Genomic DNA, 18,561 nt, shown 5'->3' with positions numbered 1-18,561 from the left:
TTTTGTGTGGTTGATCTTTTGCTTGCCCCCCTACTCCCCGCCCAGGCTCAACCTATTACTGTGGTTCTTGGATAATGTGAGACCTTGGAGCTTAAAAATGTAATTTTAGAAAACATAAGGAGCTTATAAGGAGCTCTCTACCCTGGAAGCAAAACACTAGTATTTATACTACTAACTGTTGTGCCAAATGCCACTTAAGGATTTTTGTCAGACCATAATAATTTTTTTAAAAATAGCTATGCATATACTTCATGAATTCTTAGAAATTATGATGTTTTGTGCTTTTGTTTTTTCCTCCCCAGGTGATTCATGGCAGGGGACGTGGAAGGATTTAGTTCCTCCATCCATGATACCAGCGTCTCTGCTGGGTTCAGAACACTGTATGAGGAGGGATTGCTTCTTGACGTCACTCTTGTTATTGAGGATCATCAGTTCCAGGCTCATAAAGCATTGCTTGCCACTCAAAGTGATTACTTCCGAATTATGTTCACGGCTGATATGAGAGAGCGGGATCAGGACAAAATCCACTTGAAAGGCCTAACAGCCACAGGCTTCAGCCATGTACTCCAGTTTATGTACTATGGAACCATTGAACTGAGCATGACCACCGTTCATGAGATCCTGCAGGCTGCCATGTATGTCCAGCTTATTGAGGTGGTGAAGTTCTGCTGCTCATTTCTTTTAGCAAAAATCTGCTTGGAAAACTGTGCAGAAATTATGAGGCTTTTAGATGACTTTGGTGTAAACATCGAGGGAGTCAGAGAAAAGCTGGACTCCTTTTTGTTAGAGAATTTTGTGCCACTCATGGCCAGACCTGATTTCTTGTCCTATCTGAGCTTTGAAAAGCTAATGACATACTTGGATAATGATCATCTGAGCAGGTTCCCAGAGATAGAACTCTACGAGGCTGTTCAGGCTTGGTTGCGGCATGATAGAAGACGCTGGAGGCATACCGACACCATCATTCAGAACATCAGGTTTTGTTTGATGACACCATCCAGTGTTTTTGAAAAGGTTGGTGCCTTTGAGAGCAATAGTTAGAATTCATCATTGCAGTTAGGGCAGCATGCTGTTCATCTGTCATAAGTAAAATTCCCAGAATTAGGAGGAGGGAAAAATAAGACATAAAATGGAACAATGAAGTCTTCAGTGTCTGAAACAAGTGCCATCTAGGTTTTAAAACAGTTCCCCCAAAATGCAGACTAGCAGGATTGACAGCCAGGAAACAGGTATGTTTGCAGCTTTTTTTTTTTTTTTAGCTTCTCAGAAAACATCATTTATCTCTTTTTTTCTGATATTTATCCCACCCTTCCTCCAAGTACTACACTATATGTTGTTCACACTGGTAGTGTGGGTTTTCTGGAAAGCTATTAATTGAAAAATATTTCAGTTCCCTAAATATTCTGATTTAGCATATTTATTTTGATTCACATTAAGCAAACATAGTTAAAAGTACCCCTTGTTAATTCCATGCTCCCAATGCAACAAATACTTGAACTGAAATATTTAAGGGGGAAAATAAATCAATTGTAGTTTAAATGTTCCAACAAATTAGAAATTCTGTGTGGAATAATAATTAGAAAAATAGTATAACATGCTTCCTTTCATTATTTAAATGTAAGAAAAAAATCCGGAGGGTACTAAAATTGTTGATGCACTAATTTTAACACACACCAAAGACCTAGGCGTGACATACTGTGGACATGGTTGTTCATTTATCTGTTTCAGCAGGATTTAACTCTTCTATGAAGGTCACTGAGGTGCCTCAATTTTCACTCTGTGTGCATTACTTGGTAGTTACATATCAGCTTGGTGGTTATTATATCCCTTTTACCCTGTGAGATGAGACTCGTACACAAATAAAAATTTTAGCATTAGTTTTGACTGCCAGTCAGTCATACTAATTTTCAAAAATCTGAATTAATGTGTGTATTTATACTTTTGTATTCTCACTTAACAAATAAAACAATGCCCATGTACTTTCTCACACAATTTCTGGGGACAGTCACCTGAAAAAAGTTAATTACAACTTTGAAACTGCCAAGCTTGGTAGTTTTATGAAATGATGAATCTTTAGAAATGGAAAATTTTCTACAGGAAAAAAAAGCAGTAGAAAATTTCCTAGCCCACTTATCTGGTTCTCACCTCCCTTTTCCCTTTAAACAATCCTGTGAGGTTGATTGGGCTGAGATAAGATGATGGTCTCAAAATCACTGATGGTGCAATACAGTTATACCCTTTGAAGTTCAATGATGTCTGCAAAGGATTATATTCTTGGTAAGTTTCTTGATACAGTGGGGATTTAAATACAGTGTCCACTTAAAATGAATACAGGGTCCTAAACTGACCCTGTAAATAGTACCCAATATTGACTGTGCTAATGAACAAATGCAGAGCCTAAACTGACAAGGCAGCACTGTTTTCAGTGAAATTAAAAATGGATTTATTAAATGAATTAGTGGTGCAAATCTTATATCATTTTTAGAAGAAAACCCCCCTCATATCATACAGTATTTTAAATTCCTGATATAAAATAGAATATTATAAATGCAAGTGTGCTGGACAATAATTGAAGTATTTGATTCCTAGATTTTTAAAAACTGCTGTTCACATATTTTACACACTGCCCATATGATGCCAACACATTAAGGATTTTTTTTCCCGATCTTGCAGGCAACTTTGGTTGCATCCCATCTCCTCTCTTTTTTTTCAATTTAAATTTTATTGTAGGATTTATTTGGAACAGAAAAATGTACAAAAAGGGGGGGGGCGAAGAAGAGAAAAAAGAAATTGACAACTTATCCATGATGAAATCTTTATATTTCTTAATGATAAAGACAAATACAATTACAAAAGTAATATTTAATGTAACATTATAGTTGCTTGTTCTAAAATTATAACAATATTAAAACAAGAAATCTTTTCTATTTTCTAAAATTATCCTTAATCACCAAATGCACGTATCATAAGTTCATTTGCCCCCATTTCATGTAAAAAAGTCAAGAAGAGGTTTCCAGTTTGCAAAGAATGTAAATATAGTTGTTTCACTAATCAAAGAAGTGAGATTAGCCATCTCTGCCAATTCTAGCATCTTCATCAGCTATTCTTCTACTATGGGTATTATTGAAGTGTTCCATTTCTGTCTTGCTTCCTTAGTTGTATATAAAAACAAAGTCCCATGGCTATTTTCTAGTTCTTTGTCCATCAGTTAAAAAGAAAACTTCTGCTTTCATTTGAATATTAATCTTTAAAATCTTCTGCATAATTGAATGTATTTTTATCCAGGTTTTTTGCTTTATTACAAGTCCACCACATATGGTAAAATGATGCTTCATGTAGCTTACATTTCACAACTTTTATTTGAAGTGTTTTATACATTTTAGTTAGTTTCTCAAGGTACATCATTTTATAAAAATTCTCTTTAAGGGTAGAACTTAATATGAATTTAATTCCCTTCAATCACATCCTTTCCCATTGTTCCATCAGTGTATTATACCCAAAATTCTTGGCCCACTCTGTCATACATTCTTTCACCTCTTCTTCCTCCGTTTCATATTTCAGCAAAAGGTTATACTTTTTAGCAATAACATGTTCATCTTTTGTACATAATTCTGTTTCAAATATAGTCTTCGTTTCTTCAAACCCAAACAATCTTTTATCTACTTTCTCTTTCTAACAGTTGTGTATTTTAAAAAATTGACAACTATATCCTTCTCTTAATCTTCTCTTGATTTCATTTTACACTCTCTCTGAGAGGTCTACTATATCACAATAAGTTAGCCATTATTTTTAATTAACATTTCATGTCTATAAAATGGTTCTTGTATTGAAAGTCACAGGGGTTTTTGAACATAACCTGTGTTTAAACAGGCAGTGAAGTATGATTTCTAATCAGGTAAACCCAATCCTCCTCTTTCTTTTTTATCTTGTAATATCTTATATTTGATGGTTTTTTCCCCTTTGGTTTTCCCCATGGTTTTTTCCCGTTCAGCATGGTAACAATTAACTATTAAAAATGATAGATACGTAAGCAGTGCTAAAATCCAGTCTATTGAACTTGCATGTTAACGGAATTGAATCACATAACTGACTATCTCATAAAAAGCCGCCACCAGATGCGTTTTTGCTTCTTAAGAGCCTTCTTCAGTGGATCAAGCTATTTGGTTTTGGACCACTGAAGAAGGCTCTTAGAGCCAAAACACATTTGGTGGTTTAGTGGTTTTTTATGAAATATTCATCTATGTGATTTATGTTCAGTTAACGTGCAAATTCAGTAGGTTGGATTTTAGCACTGCTTATGTATTTATCTTGTTTTTAATTAATTGTTACACTGTGTAATAAATACTTCGTTATATTTTTAAGTCGGTTATACTCAACTTTCTGAGTACCCACTTTCTGAGTACCCACTTTGTATAAAACACTTCAAATAAAAGTTGTTTTTCTCTCCTCCTTGCCAAACAAATTTAGAAATATCTTTCTACCATTATTTAAATGATACATCAGATGTCAACACAGGTATGGTCTGTAACAAAAATAACATTCTGAATAAAACATTCATTTTGATCACAGAATTCGGTTGCATGAAAGAAGCCCACAGGAAAAAAGCTCACAGAAAACCCCCACAGTCATAAATGCTCACAGGAAAAAAGCCCACACGGAAAAAGCCTATCGAGAAAAAAGCCCACATGGAAAAAAGCCCATGTGGAAAGAAGCTCACATGGAAAATGCCATGTAAAGCACCATAGATGTTTATGTAGATAAGCATTCACTCCTATTTATGAGAATGAACTGGTATTACCTATATTTGTGTTGTTATTGTAGGATTAAAATACGTCATATTCACATACAACAATTTGTGTTGTGATTTTATCAAGTATAATTAAATAATAATTTTGCTAAGTTATTAGTGTAGTAATTCATTACTATACAAAAGTGGCCTGTATGAAGAGGGTGTTAATGCTCCTGAGTGTAAAGGTTTGGAAGGAAAAATACAGGAAATAAAAGTGACTATTTTGTTATCAATTATGTTTATTAAGAAGGAAAAACAATAATAACAGAAATTAAACTCTATAAAGAAATATTTTTAAATGAAATTTAATACTTTAAATTTATTAATTTACAATTTGTCAACCTTTTTAATGTTGGTCTGAAGTAATTTCTAAAGTACTGTCTAGTAGTCACAGCTTTTGAACAACTATATGGCTTAAAATTTTTCAAATAATATTTACTTATTTTGTTATTAAAAATTAAAACCATAAGATAAAATAATAAAATAAGGTTATTTCCTAGCTCAGGGGTGGCCAACGGTAGCTCTCCAGATGTTTTTTGCCTACAACTCCCATTAGCCGCAGCCAGCATGGCCAATGGCTGGGGCTGATGGGAGTTGTAGGCAGAAAACATCTGGAGAGCTACCGTTGGCCACCCCTGTCCTAGCTCAATTTCCCTTCACTTGTATTTTAACAAATACACTGTGGTACACCCAGTGACCACAACAAGACTAAAAGCAGCAATTATTTAAGAACAACAATAACAATAGCTCAGATATAATTCTTAATTGCAAATTAGTCAGTTTCTGTGAGTAATTAAGCTTATCTTCCACCTGCTCATATTGCTGCACAGAAGTGCCAACCATGTCATGTAATGCTTCATATTTCCACTTTTTCACCTCTAGGCGACCTACCTGTGCATTAGCCAGTGTTAGTTCATGGTCATCCTAGGCCTGGTGCTAGGGCCTTGGGCACCCCACGCCAACACCTGCCCCCACAGCCCCCTGCCTGTGCTTGCCCCGCCGCCGCACTCCTGCCCATGGCAAGGGCAGGTGCCGTGGTGTGGCAGGGGAGTTCAGGGAGGACTCTGGGTGAGCTGCACCTGTGCTCTCAGAAGCAATCCAAGACTGCCCTTCTTAGGGCAGTTTTGGAGTACCTCTGAGAGTGTGCTTGCAGGCATTCTCGGAGGAGAACACACCCCACCCAGTTCCTCTTGCCTTGAAAGCAAGAGTTGGCAGGGCTGGGAATCTGAGCTTGGAGGAGAAGAAGGCGCCCCACTTGACTGCTTTTGCCTGAAGGTGAGAGCAGCCTGGCAGGGCATGTTCTCCTCCGAGCCCGGCTTCTCTTGCAAGGGAAACCAGGCTCAGAGGAGAGCCTCGCCAATGCGCCATTCAGCCACTCTCAGCTTTCTGGCTCTGTGACCCAGGAAGCCAAGAGCATTGGGATGTGGAGAGGGGGTGCCTAGCATCAATCCCTAGGAAAGGTAGTACCCCAGGCCACCACCTACCTTATCTCCCACATGCTGGCCATGGGCAAGCCAGGTCCCTCTGCAGTCCATCAAATATACAAATAACTTAGCAAAATTATTACTTAAATATACTTGATAAAATCACAACACAAATTGTTCCATGTGAATATGACATATTTTAATCCTCCAATAACAGCATTAAATATAGGCAATACCTGTTCATTCATAAATGGGAGTGAATGCTTATCCACAATTATAAAAATCTATGGTGCTTTACATAGTATTTTTCTATGAGGGATTCTTTCCATGTGGGCTTTTTTCTGTGTGGGCTTTTTCCATGTGGGTTTTTTTCCTGTGAGCATTTATGACTGTGGGTTTTTTTGTGAGCTTTTTTCCTGTGGCCGTTTTTCCAGTTACCCAGAAATTCTTCCCAACAGAGACAATTGCAGTTTCTCCCATCTTAACAAGTCATTTTTTATTCCAATTCTTTACGTAGTTATTTGAAATAACATACAGTTCATATTTGTCGACATAATGCCCAGATATCTTAAAACCCGTTTTATTTATCAGTTCTGTTTGCTCTTGTATTTTCATATTTTTAATTAACATAATCGCTTTGTTAATTTTTAACTCTACTAATGCACCAAATTCTTTCAATTTAGACATTAAAACTTATATTACTTTTAAAGGATCATATAAGATTAACACTAAATAATCTGCAAAGGCCCTTAATTTATGTCCTAATTTATCTCTCTGGGTTGTGATCAGAAAATGTCTTTGGTAAAACATCTACTTAGCAACATTAGTGGCTAAATCTCTGGAAATCCAAAACATGTCTATACTTGAAAAAGATCTGTGTCTTTCTGAAAAATATGTAAATTCTTCTGAAGTACGATTTATCTGTCTCCAAATATCCACCAAACCCAAGTTTTCTATTGAACCAAAGAACACTTTGGGAAATTTTCTTTATATTGTTTTTAATATTGTTTGTGAAAGTCTGTTAGTTTGTGGCAAAACCACTCAGTTTCAGTCAGCAAAGAAATTCCATTAATTGTAAGATAAGTTTAAAAGTGTGTCCATCAATTACCTATAAAATAACCCTTTATCCACATTGAGAGCATAAATTCCCAACAGCAATGTCTTAACCCCAGATAAAGTCATTCCAACCCCTGCAAATATACTATGATAATCTGAATGCCAATTCTGTTTTAAGTGGTAAAGCTGCAGTACTGAAGTCCAAGCTCTGCTCATGACCTGAGTTTGATCCCGGCGAAAGCTGGGTTCAGGTAGCCAGCTCATGGTTGACTCAGCCTTCCATCCTAACGAGGTCGGTAAAAGGAGTACCCAGCTTGCTGGGGGTAAAGTGTAAATGACTGGGAAGGCAATAGCAAACTACCCCGTTAAAAAGTCTTCCATGAAAATGTTGTGAAAGCAACAACACCCCAGAGTCAGAAATGACTGGTGCTTGCACAGAGGATTATCTTTACTTTTCATATATAACATCACATCATTGTTCTTTTGGATACTTGCCAAAATGAATTCTTCACCAAGAGTTTTATTTCCTTTTTAAAATTGTCTCTCTTGTTGACAAATGATAACTTGCTTTGACTTTTTCAAATAATAAAACATTTTATCTCTCTTTTGGGAAACATTTGCTCCATTTTATATTCCCCATTAGGCATCTATAAACCATAATTACACTCCAAGTATAGAAGAGTCCAAACTTGTACCCTCTAAGTCAGGATCATCTTTCTCTGAATATGTTGAAGGTCTCACGAAGTTTCTTCTGAAGTTTCTGTTTCCTCCCATTTGTTTTATATCTCTCCCAAAAATATCTCAGCTTTGGAAAAGAATCCAACTTAAATCTCTGTTGTGTAAAAAAGAGAAAATTACGCCTTCTAATTTATCCCAGCAATTTTTTTGTTTTGTTTTAGTTTTTCTGTAAGAAAGGCCTAGTCTTCTCTTGTATGAAATCCTGATTGGAATTTCTTAAAAAACAATAATATCCATATTATCCACCCAGAGTCTTTCAAGTGTTGTAAAAGTTGATCTTTTATTTTTTCCATAAGAAAGTGCACCAAAGTATCTCACTTTTCTTAATGTGGCAAATCTTGAATTTATTCTATAGACCTTATCAGTTTCAGATAGGGTTGCCAGGTCTGTGTTGAAAAGTACTTGGAGACTTTAGTGGTGGATCCAGGAGAGGGCAGGGTTTGGAGAGGGCCTCAACATAGTACAGTGCCATAGAGTCCACCCTTCAAAGCAGCCATTTTCTCCAGGGGAGCTGATCTTTGCCAGCTGGAGATCAGTTGTAAAAGTGGGAGGTCTTCAGGCCCCACCTGGAGGCTGTGCAACACACAAAGAGAATCACAGCAAAATAGGCAGAGAAATCCAAAGCGTAAAGCTTTCCGTGAAAACCAGCCTCTGTACACCAAGGACAAAACGAATAAAGAATGAATACAAAAGCATATATTAATTCACAATAGACCATACAGTTGGTCCTCTATACAAGTAAGGAACGTGTTCACCGGGAATCATTCCAATATTTGTAGCAAATCAATGCTGAGTTCATCCACGAGAATCCAGGTGAAGTAATTATGAAATTGATCGATGTCTCTTAATATATGCAGCCAGCAATCCAGAAAAGAACAAGGTCGTACTGGAGCCCTTGTTTTGCACAAGCTTCTTCGAGCCCAATTTTTACAATACATTCATAGGAGACCAACAAGGTTCAGAACATGTCTGTAAGATTTCAAGGTTCAAGCATTAATATATGCTTTTGTATTCATTCTTTATTCGTTTTTGGTGTACGGAGGTTGGTTTTCACGGAAAGCTTTACGCTTTGGATTTGTCTACCCACCTGGAGGCTGACAACTCTAATTTCAGAAACCCTATATATTTTTTTCAATTTCCAGAAGTCTATCAAGGCTTCAACAACTTTTTCTCTGATATTTACTTGAGTCTCAGGCATCACCAGAGTTGATAGGAGTCCTAGACAATATTCCTTCTCTCTCAATTCTAATAATTTCAGGTTATTTTGTTCTCTCTCCAATTCTCTATTTAGAATTTCTGTTTTAATATGTTGAACATCCCTTAAAATTTAATAGAATTTTCAAATTTCTTAAGCTCCTTTGCAATTTCTGATTTAATATTTACCACTCTTCCATCCATTTTCTCAAATTTCATATTTCCCCCCCAAAATTGATCCAATAATTTCCGTAAAAATTCAGAAGTAACAGCTTTTTCAGGAGCCGGTAACTTTAAGGAACCTATGTTTTCTAGTGCCAGGCATATTTAAACTGTATAATTAAATGTTAAATGTATTCTGTTACACTTGAATTGTGATATTTTTACTGACCAGTAGATGTCAGTAGATTCTACTATGCATTGGCAAACAAACAGCCAGTTCGCTGCATAATTTTTCCCCAATATCTTGTTTCCATAGTTACTATGTTTCAAGTTGTAGTTCTTTATGTTTGTTATCATAAATCAGCCAATAGCGGATTCTCTCTCTGATAACACAGAACCCAGTTCCTATACAGTCTAATTATGCTTGTAAATTAACAACTTCTAGCCACTGAGTGCATTCACTCTGCACTAAATAATGCATTTTGCAACTGGATTTTTGCTGTGTAAGAATAGAAAAAATCCAATTGCAAAACACATTATTTAGTGTAGTGTGAATGCACCCATTATTTTATCAAAAGAAAAATATAACTGTGGGAAACTTATCCATTTTAAACTTTCTTAAAGCTAAGCTTTCTGCAATCAGTCTTCCCAAATAAAGTTCTTAAACTCTCTCTTATACTTGGGAAACTTGAGTGAAAAAGAAATATCTTGCTGTAAGTAAAATTTTATACATCTTTGTCATATAGAAGAATTATCCTTGAAAATCTTCAAAAGATAAGAAGTGGGATTTGGTCGAGTTTACTTTTCACTGCAGGTAACAACCTGGTTGTAAAACCTGTCTTTGGGCTGTTCAAACTCCAGCAAACTGTAGAAAAAACAGGTTGCTTACTTGTAACTGATGATCTTCGAGTGGTCATCTGTGCAGTCACACGCATGAGTTTTGGCAAACAGGCGAGAAACAACAGAGCAGCCCGCCTTCGCAGTTTTCTCATGGAAACATCCCTCCGGGCAATGCCCGCTTCGGATCCGCCGCCTCCCCCACAAGGAGCGTGAGATTCGGCTGTGTCGGCCCTTCGAGAAGCATAATGTTGCTGGTCTCTATAGTAATAGGGAGACGGATGGCAATAGTGTAGGGAGTCTTGGTCCCTAGTGCGGTAGGAGTCACGGAACCTAGGTGAATGGACCTCTCGGATTCGAGGTGTCGAAACGTCTCGCAAGTACGGTTCGGGCTCAAAGTCTGAATACTGTCTGTAGTAACTCTGAGTAGATGGGGATTGGAGGTCTCTTCGGTACGCTCTACGGGGTCGAGGGGACGGAGATTGAGATGGAGAGCGGTTGCGTCGATGGCCCCGATAGTGATCTCGGTACGGAGATGGCGAGTAGGCACGCTGGTCACGGACCGGGGATCGTGAGCGGAATCGAACCGGAGATCGCGAGCGGGATCGAACAGGGGATCGCGAGCGGAATCGCTGAGTGGAAACTTGAGTAGAAGTTTCCTTACGTTGCACAGGAGTTGGGATGTCCAGGAAGGATTCCAGCCGGAAGTTTGGAGGGTCCGGTGCAAGGATGTCCGATGGTACATCGCTGTGTATCGAAGGCGATCGAGAACCAATCGGAATAACCTCAATCCTAGGAGAATGAGGCGTAAGCTGTGGCATATCAGAAATAACATTGGACGGTGCCAAGAGTTCGGTTGGTAAAATCGGATTCGAGTGCCCCAGCACTGCCGAGCTTGATTGCGCAGGCGCCGAGCTTTGCGCAGCCGCCATATGGACCGGATGTGCGGATGCGTGAGCGGAAGTCGGACCGGATGATTCACGAGAACGCACGTATGCGAGAGCTGAGGTCGAAGCAGACGGGTCGCGGGGCTTCTTCGGTGCTGAAGCCTTCGGACTGTAGGCCTTTGGACTCGAGTGATGAGGCTTTGACGAGGCCGATTCCGGATGACGCACTTTCTTTGGAGCCTTGTGGCTCTCGGAGTGCTTAAGTGTCTTTTTGTCGGACTTATGCTTCCTAGGGACGTTAAGAAGGGCCGACACAGCCGAATCTCCCGCTCCTTGTGGGGGAGGCGGCGGATCCGAAGCGGGCATTGCCCGGAGGGATGTTTCCATGAGAAAACTGCGAAGGCGGGCTGCTCTGTTCTTTCTCGCCTGTTTGCCAAAACTCATGTGTGGGACTGCACAGAGACCACGAAGAAGATCCTATGTTTCCATGATTTACTCATGAGGAGTTAGCATACTGAAGAATAAGTGGTTGATCTCATGCCTTCCCTTTAATCCAAGGAAGTACATCCAGCTGGATTTTTCCCATGGTATTCCTCTGTGTTAACAGAGACATTAGCTCACCATTTTCCCTCTCTGGAAGTCCACATCCCACCTCCTCTCTAATATTTTCCTTAAGAGAGGAGAAAGAAGGTAAGACATATGTTAAACTTCGATCAGAAGTCTTATTCTTTATCATTTTTCTTCTCTCACAAAAGGGAAGATATGAAATAGAGAGCCTATGTTGCTTGAGTGATACCCAGTAAGAAGTTTGATTCTCCATGACCTTCTTTCTTACCTTGTGCTGAGGTTTGGGGATGTTGCCCTTTGTCAGGGGGTGCAGAAAGGATTCCACAAGAGGAGCAAGTTCTTAGGAGAGGGCAGGGTGGGAGATTTTGTCAGTACAGAGTCACGTTATTGAACCAGGCAAACCAGCCAAGCAAAGGCAACTGTCCAGTGTGTTTTACATAAGATGCAAAATGCTTAAATTAATGTACTTAGTTAATAAAGGTATGAATTTGGAGAAACTTTTATGTGGTAGATCTTAAAAATTAGGTTTTTAACATAGGCTTTTAGAGGTAATCTTAATAGTACATCTGCTTGAAAATACTTTTCTCCAGTTGAGACTTCTGTGCTATGTACTCATAGAATGAAATAACAGAAGATTTTAAAAATCAAGCTTAATAACTAAAATGACAAATACATTTTCTACCACCTAGCCCTAATGCCATATTTTTTGACATTTTTACTGAATAAATGTGTTTGTATTCTGACTGTTGTGTACTGTAGTCATTGGTTACAAATGTTTGATGTTCTTTTGATTTTTATACATGGTACTGTGCTTTTTGGGGGGGAGGGTAGCCTTGCTCATTTTTTTATGTTACTTTCCTCCATTTTCTCATCTTCATTTTCATTTTCCAAAGATATCATTTATCTTGCTTTTTGTAACCAAAACCAGAGGAGTTTTGGCATCTGCTCACACATTGGTCTCTTAATGAGGTCCCAATATATAGACACATTTCTGTGCATGTGGTGGTCTACCAAAGTAGAGGGGTCCAATTTAGATAGCATTTTCTGGAGGACACTCATTCACTGTTTTTCACTGCTGTTTCTCTTAGTGCCTGCTGCTTCCACTGTAGTCCCAACTTCTAATAGCGTTTGCGTTTAGCTTTTAGATATTTTCATCTTCAGAATATTTTGAGTGCCTTGACAGTGTGTGTTGCCTCCTGAATGCTGTCAAGGGAACACAGATGTTGCCTATGTGTTAGATTAAAAAACAAAATGGGATTAAAGACTACAATCAGAAGGTGCAAGAAGCTTGGATTAAGTGGGGCAATAGTGGGCTATGTGATGAATTGCGATAAGAAAAGTCCAGAAATTCTCTTACTAATGCTTGTGGTGGCCTCTAGAAGCAGGAGGCCAATACATACCAAAGTAGGGAGTGGGATTCTGTATATTGTCATGTGTGGCTTCAGCGAGATACTAAACATGTATTGGTTTACTTTGTTCTAACTTCACGTTCTGCATGTAGCATAGACCCCTGATTTGGCAATAGTGGTGTATGTGTGGAAGTTAATTTAATGCAGTAAATTTCTACATGCGCAGCTGGATTGTTAAACTGGGATGAAAACCTCCACATTTGTCACCTAAAGCTGTGCACAATTATTCATGCTAGAGTGGGTCAGTGTATGTATCCACTGTCAGTAGTTAGTGTAATCAGGTTTGACAGGCCTGATTACTGGAGAGTGAGTAGGCTTAATTTCTCTCAACAGATGATTTGGTTAAAGGAAGGACTGTGGGGGCTAAGGGAGGTACAACACTATCTCATTGCCTAGCTATGGTTAAATAGGAATACTCCACAGACTTATGCACTTCCCCCTCCTCTTTCTCAGTTCTATAGCTAACGTGAGCTTCAGGGATTTCATTAACCATATTTATAGTACAAAACCACAAAACTTAGCTGGTTCTGTACTCTGGTTGTGAGCTGAGGTTTGGTGCAAGTCATGATTGTTTGACAGAAACACTGGTGCAATCCAAAACCAAAAGAGAAAGGGAACTATAATGTAAGGTGGGAATAGCCTACAGATGCTACTGATCCCTGTGGCTGGATTAAGCATTGTCCCAGTTTATGGTGATTACCAGTTCAGATTATGCATATATACAGATTTCTTAACCTGTGTAGAGCTATGCATTTAACAATAAACATTGAATTAAGTAGATACCTGACAGCCATGGAACTAAATCAGTTAGTTAACAACAAATACATAAATAGATGGTGAGGCAGAAGTTGGTATTAGTACTGGTCAGGAAAAAGATGGTTTTATAAACATTTTAAATTAAATTTCTCTGGGAGTTACAATTAGTGAAAATAGAATAAAAATAGAATCCTGTTATCCTCATGCCTCACCTAATATCTAAAGGTTATTGTCAGTTTATTATTAATTGGTGGGAGCTAACTTAGTTTAGGGACAGATTTTAATTAAACTTCTAAAATCTTTGGTTTGTGGCCCCAGTATATTCAAGCTTTGTGCATAAGCATCTTTATCTTTGTTGCATTTTGATCACTGAAAGAGGCCTGTTGTAGCAAAGGCAAATTCAAGAAGGTTGATTTGTGAAATTCATAGCTGCCATTAATCTCTTTGCAGATGCGGTAAATCTCAGTGATCTGTGAAGAGAGGACTCCTCATATTATATGCAGATAATAATTTAATTTGGGAATAGCTGTGTGTTAGAATACTTACATTGTAGTTCATTGGTTATATAGAACAGGCTATGAATTGTATTTTGTGCTAGTACAACTTGTGTGGTGGTGGTGATGTAAGTTGTTTCTGATGTAACTGTTGACTAGTCTTATGGTGTTATTGTGACAGCCCTCTATTCTGCTGGTAACGTTCTTGGTGCCGCCTCCTATTTGCTAGACTTTTCATATAACTTCTGTTGATTCAAGAAAAGCTTTAGAATGATGTATAGCTGTATGAACTACTATTATAAAATTAGTTCGATCCATACGGATTTTGTGTGTGTTTAAAGCAGGTTTTCAGGATTCAGTACAGCATCCCAGATCTTGTGTCAAGTCTGATACATCATGTGAAATTCTAGTCATATTTATTAAGAGTTGCTGAGTATAGTATTTTGGAAATCTGAGGGTCATGTTTTTAACATCTAACTGTAAATACATATGCTAAATTTCTGACCACATGACAGATTTTTGTTTAGGGATTTTGTCTAACACGTTCTTTGTCAGAGGTTAGGATTTGACATCTATTTTCTTTCAGCAGTAAAGGAAGTGGCACTTTTTGATGGAAGTATGAACTATACAGGCAAGATATTTTGAAAGCTGCCGATATAATTTAAGTCTTGCTGTCTAAACTCAGCAAAAGTTATCCATGGATTTTTGAATGTAGATCTGAAGTATTCATTGTTGCCTCAAAGCTGTGCAGGCTAGAATTTGCTGGGTTAATTTTGACTATAGCAGCCAAAGGGCATGGCACTTGAAAGAATAACAGAAGGCCTCTGGGGCATCAGAGGGCCTGTAACCAATCCACAAATGAATTGAAATAACACTGTATCTGCTTGAAGGAGTATCTGTATCTGCTTGACAGGAGTAAAAGCATGGGAAGCTATTTATACCACTTTTCAGTTTGAAACTTTTAAAATTCCCATGGAAGAGGCACTGGCTATTCAACTATTTTTGCTAATTAAAGATTTTTGAAAAGCTCTAAAGCCCTGACTAATCAAATTAATAATTCTGAACAGTCCTGTTGTGACAAAAAGATCTATACGTTTCAGTATTTGAGTTTCATTGATGGGTCAAGGAAAGCAAGCAGAATAGGGTCAGAGGGAGGAGGATGGGCTGTAAAGGAGGTATGTAATTGATTCTGTGAACTTAGCAGATCATAAGAAGGAGGGCAGGAAAGATTGTATCAGTGAATTTTCTATTGTGCAAGGGGTTGGACTAGATGACCCTAGAGGTCCCTTCTAACTCTATGATTCTAATCTGTCATAATATGGTTTAGATTTTTCCAAGGTTTTATTGTGTGATTGGATGAAAGAGATTTCCTCTCCGCGCTGCATTTCTTGGTCCATACACATACACACATGTATTTTTGCTCTATCCTTAGGTGAAAACATCGGAATTTTATCGTTATTCCCGGCAGTTGCGGCATGAGGTGGAACAAGCTATGAATTACTTCCATTGTGTTCACCAGCAGCCTTTGATGGAAATGAAATCAAATCGCATTCGTTCTGCCAAACCCCAAACTGCAGTATTTAGAGGAATGATAGGGCACAGCATGGTAAATAGTAAAATCCTACTTCTGCACAAACCAAGGGTCTGGTGGGAGCTGGAAGGCCCACAAGTTCCTTTACGTCCAGACTGTCTTGCCATTGTTAATAACTTTGTATTTTTATTGGGTGGGGAAGAGCTGGGTCCAGATGGTGAATTTCATGCTTCTTCCAAAGTGTTCAGATATGATCCAAGACAAAACTCCTGGTTGAGAATGGCAGATATGTCTGTACCACGCTCAGAATTTGCTGTTGGAGTTATTGGCAGGTACATTTATGCTGTGGCTGGAAGGACAAGAGATGAGACGTTTTATTCCACAGAGAGATATGATATCACAGAAGATAAATGGGAATTTGTGGATCCCTATCCAGTCAATAAATATGGACATGAAGGAACTGTTCTTGGGAACAAGCTGTACATCACAGGTGGAATAACATCCTCTTCCACATCTAAGCAGGTGTGTGTGTTTGATCCCAGTAAAGAAGGGACTGTGGAACAACGAACAAGGAGGACTCAAGTGGTCACTAACTGCTGGGAAAACAAATGCAAAATGAATTATGCAAGATGTTTTCACAAGATGATTTCTTATAATGGCAAACTTTATGTTTTTGGAGGTGTCTGTGTAATCCTTAGAGCCTCTTTTGAGTCTCAGGGATGTCCGTCCACAGAGGTTTATGACCCAGATGTTGATCAGTGGACTATTTTGGCTTCTATGCCAATTGGTAGAAGTGGCCATGGTGTAGCTGTGTTGGACAAACAGATAATGGTTCTTGGAGGCCTTTGTTACAATGGTCACTACAGTGATTCAATTCTCACTTTTGATCCAGAAGATAATAAATGGAAAGAAGATGAATATCCAAGAATGCCCTGCAAACTAGATGGTTTACAAGTCTGTAGTCTACATTTTCCTGAATATGTGTTGGAACACATTAGACGCTGCAGCTAAAAGGTCCAGAAAACTATTTATAAACTGATGGGGTGCAAAGGGAGAAGAGGGAAAGCAGATTTAGGTCCACTGAAGACACTGACGTGTGTAATACACCTCTTAATTTAATAAAGATGAGTGTACAGGGAATGCATCTACCAACTTTATTAGGAATGCCAGTAACTGTGTTTTTATATCGTGCTTTTGGTTGCTTTTATTTTTACATGCTATTACATGTTTTGAGAGAGGGAAAAATAGAACCTGTTCTTCTACTTCATGCGTTTTTAAAACTCTGTCATATGTTCATTCAATGTGGATTAGGATGGCCACATGCTTCAGGGAGCATTGGAATTCACCCTGTTTGCAAGGTGGGTCAAAAGTGCATTTATTTTAGAGATGTAAAATTTCCAGAAATTTTCAAGTGGAGTTGTCTCCCCGCCCCCTCTTAGGGAGTTTTGTTCTTTTTGGTGGGGGGGGGGGGAATGGAAATTTTGGGAAAAGTTTGAAGTATATGCAATACTTTCCAGTCCAAATTTAACTTATTTTACTGACCAAACATTACAAAATGCATAATTTATAACTCAGTATGTAACATTGTACTATTTGGCCTGTTTATGGAATTTACAGGTATAAATATTTTAAAGAAAACTAAGAAATTGAAAATATATACATTACTTGAAAGGAACTGTAACTGCTGTACCCTATGCTATCCAAGCACACATTGTTTTTTGCTGTCTCAGAAGCAGAAAAAAATGAAAATTGAAGGTAGGAACCAAATTTTGTCATAAACAAAAGGCTTATTTGGACAGAAGCACTTTCACAGTCACTGAAAACAACATATTTGCATATAGAATTATAACACGATTAAATAATGCATTATGCATTATCATTAAACAGAATATAGCATATTGTTGCCAAAATTATTCACATATAAACAAACATTCCTTAGGATACATTGTATAAGTTTACAGGCTATATAGGAATTATCATTATCTAATGGTGTAGATTGATTTATATAAATTTTTCACATTACACATTCAGAATAGAATGTTGCCTTAATTTTTTTCACTCATTCATTAAAGGGGGGATATCATGGAAGTTTTTAAAGAACTCCCGCAGAGTTCTGAGTTTTTGCATTTTTATTGTGCATTTTAACTTTTGAAAACTATGTCCAAATAAAATTCAGTGGTTTTACTAGAACAGAACCTGACATAGTGGTGGAGAGGAGGCCTTTCAGTCTTGCTCTGTACTCCCCCCACCCTTTTATCTGACTTCCTGATCATATGTCACAATTCTCACTTCGATATTAGTGGGAATGTAAAATTATTTTTTATTTTTGCATGAGTTTTCCTTCAGTTTTGTGCAATAATTTCAGTAAGTCTACTGAAATATATATATTTAAATTAACTTCAAAAGGTTTCTGCAAGGAATCACTATACTGCCTTTGTCTGCATTGGGGTGTGTGAATAATACATGTACATAATGCATACACTATAAGACTGAGGTAAAATGGATTTTTTAATGCAGCTAGAAAAGTCTGTTTTTAACCAATACACACATAATCAACTATATCTGTTGAATTGGTATAATAGCACCATTCTTCATGTATTTACATTTCTGGGAAACTAGAAGCCTTGTTTATAGGCTAATCTTTGGTTAAAATGAATATTTGAATTTTTAATGCTAAAAATGATAACTGTACCTATTTTTCTCTTATAAAAAAGGCC

The 18,561-nt window shown here is 37.8% G+C and overlaps 1 protein-coding gene across 3 annotated transcripts in view; it reads left to right on the top strand.

Moving 5' to 3' along the window:
• KLHL15 (kelch like family member 15) overlaps window positions 1-16,984 on the top strand; it is a 29,389-nt gene extending 12,405 nt beyond the window's left edge. For all 3 annotated transcript variants that reach the window (XM_060234075.1, XM_060234074.1, XM_060234076.1), the window contains exons 2-3: window positions 303-1,014; window positions 15,746-16,984. In XM_060234075.1, coding sequence (XP_060090058.1) covers window positions 310-1,014; window positions 15,746-16,855 — 1,815 coding nt within the window. In that variant the 5' untranslated portion in view covers window positions 303-309 and the 3' untranslated portion in view covers window positions 16,856-16,984. The remainder of the gene's footprint in view (window positions 1-302; window positions 1,015-15,745) is intronic.
• The last annotated feature ends 1,577 nt before the right edge of the window (window positions 16,985-18,561 follow it).

The sequence above is a fragment of the Heteronotia binoei genome, chromosome 3 (assembly GCF_032191835.1).
Source record: "Heteronotia binoei isolate CCM8104 ecotype False Entrance Well chromosome 3, APGP_CSIRO_Hbin_v1, whole genome shotgun sequence".
Taxonomy (NCBI): Eukaryota; Metazoa; Chordata; class Lepidosauria; order Squamata; family Gekkonidae; genus Heteronotia; species Heteronotia binoei.
Note: the sequence above shows the minus strand (reverse complement) of the source record. Positions and strands in the feature narration are given on the sequence as shown.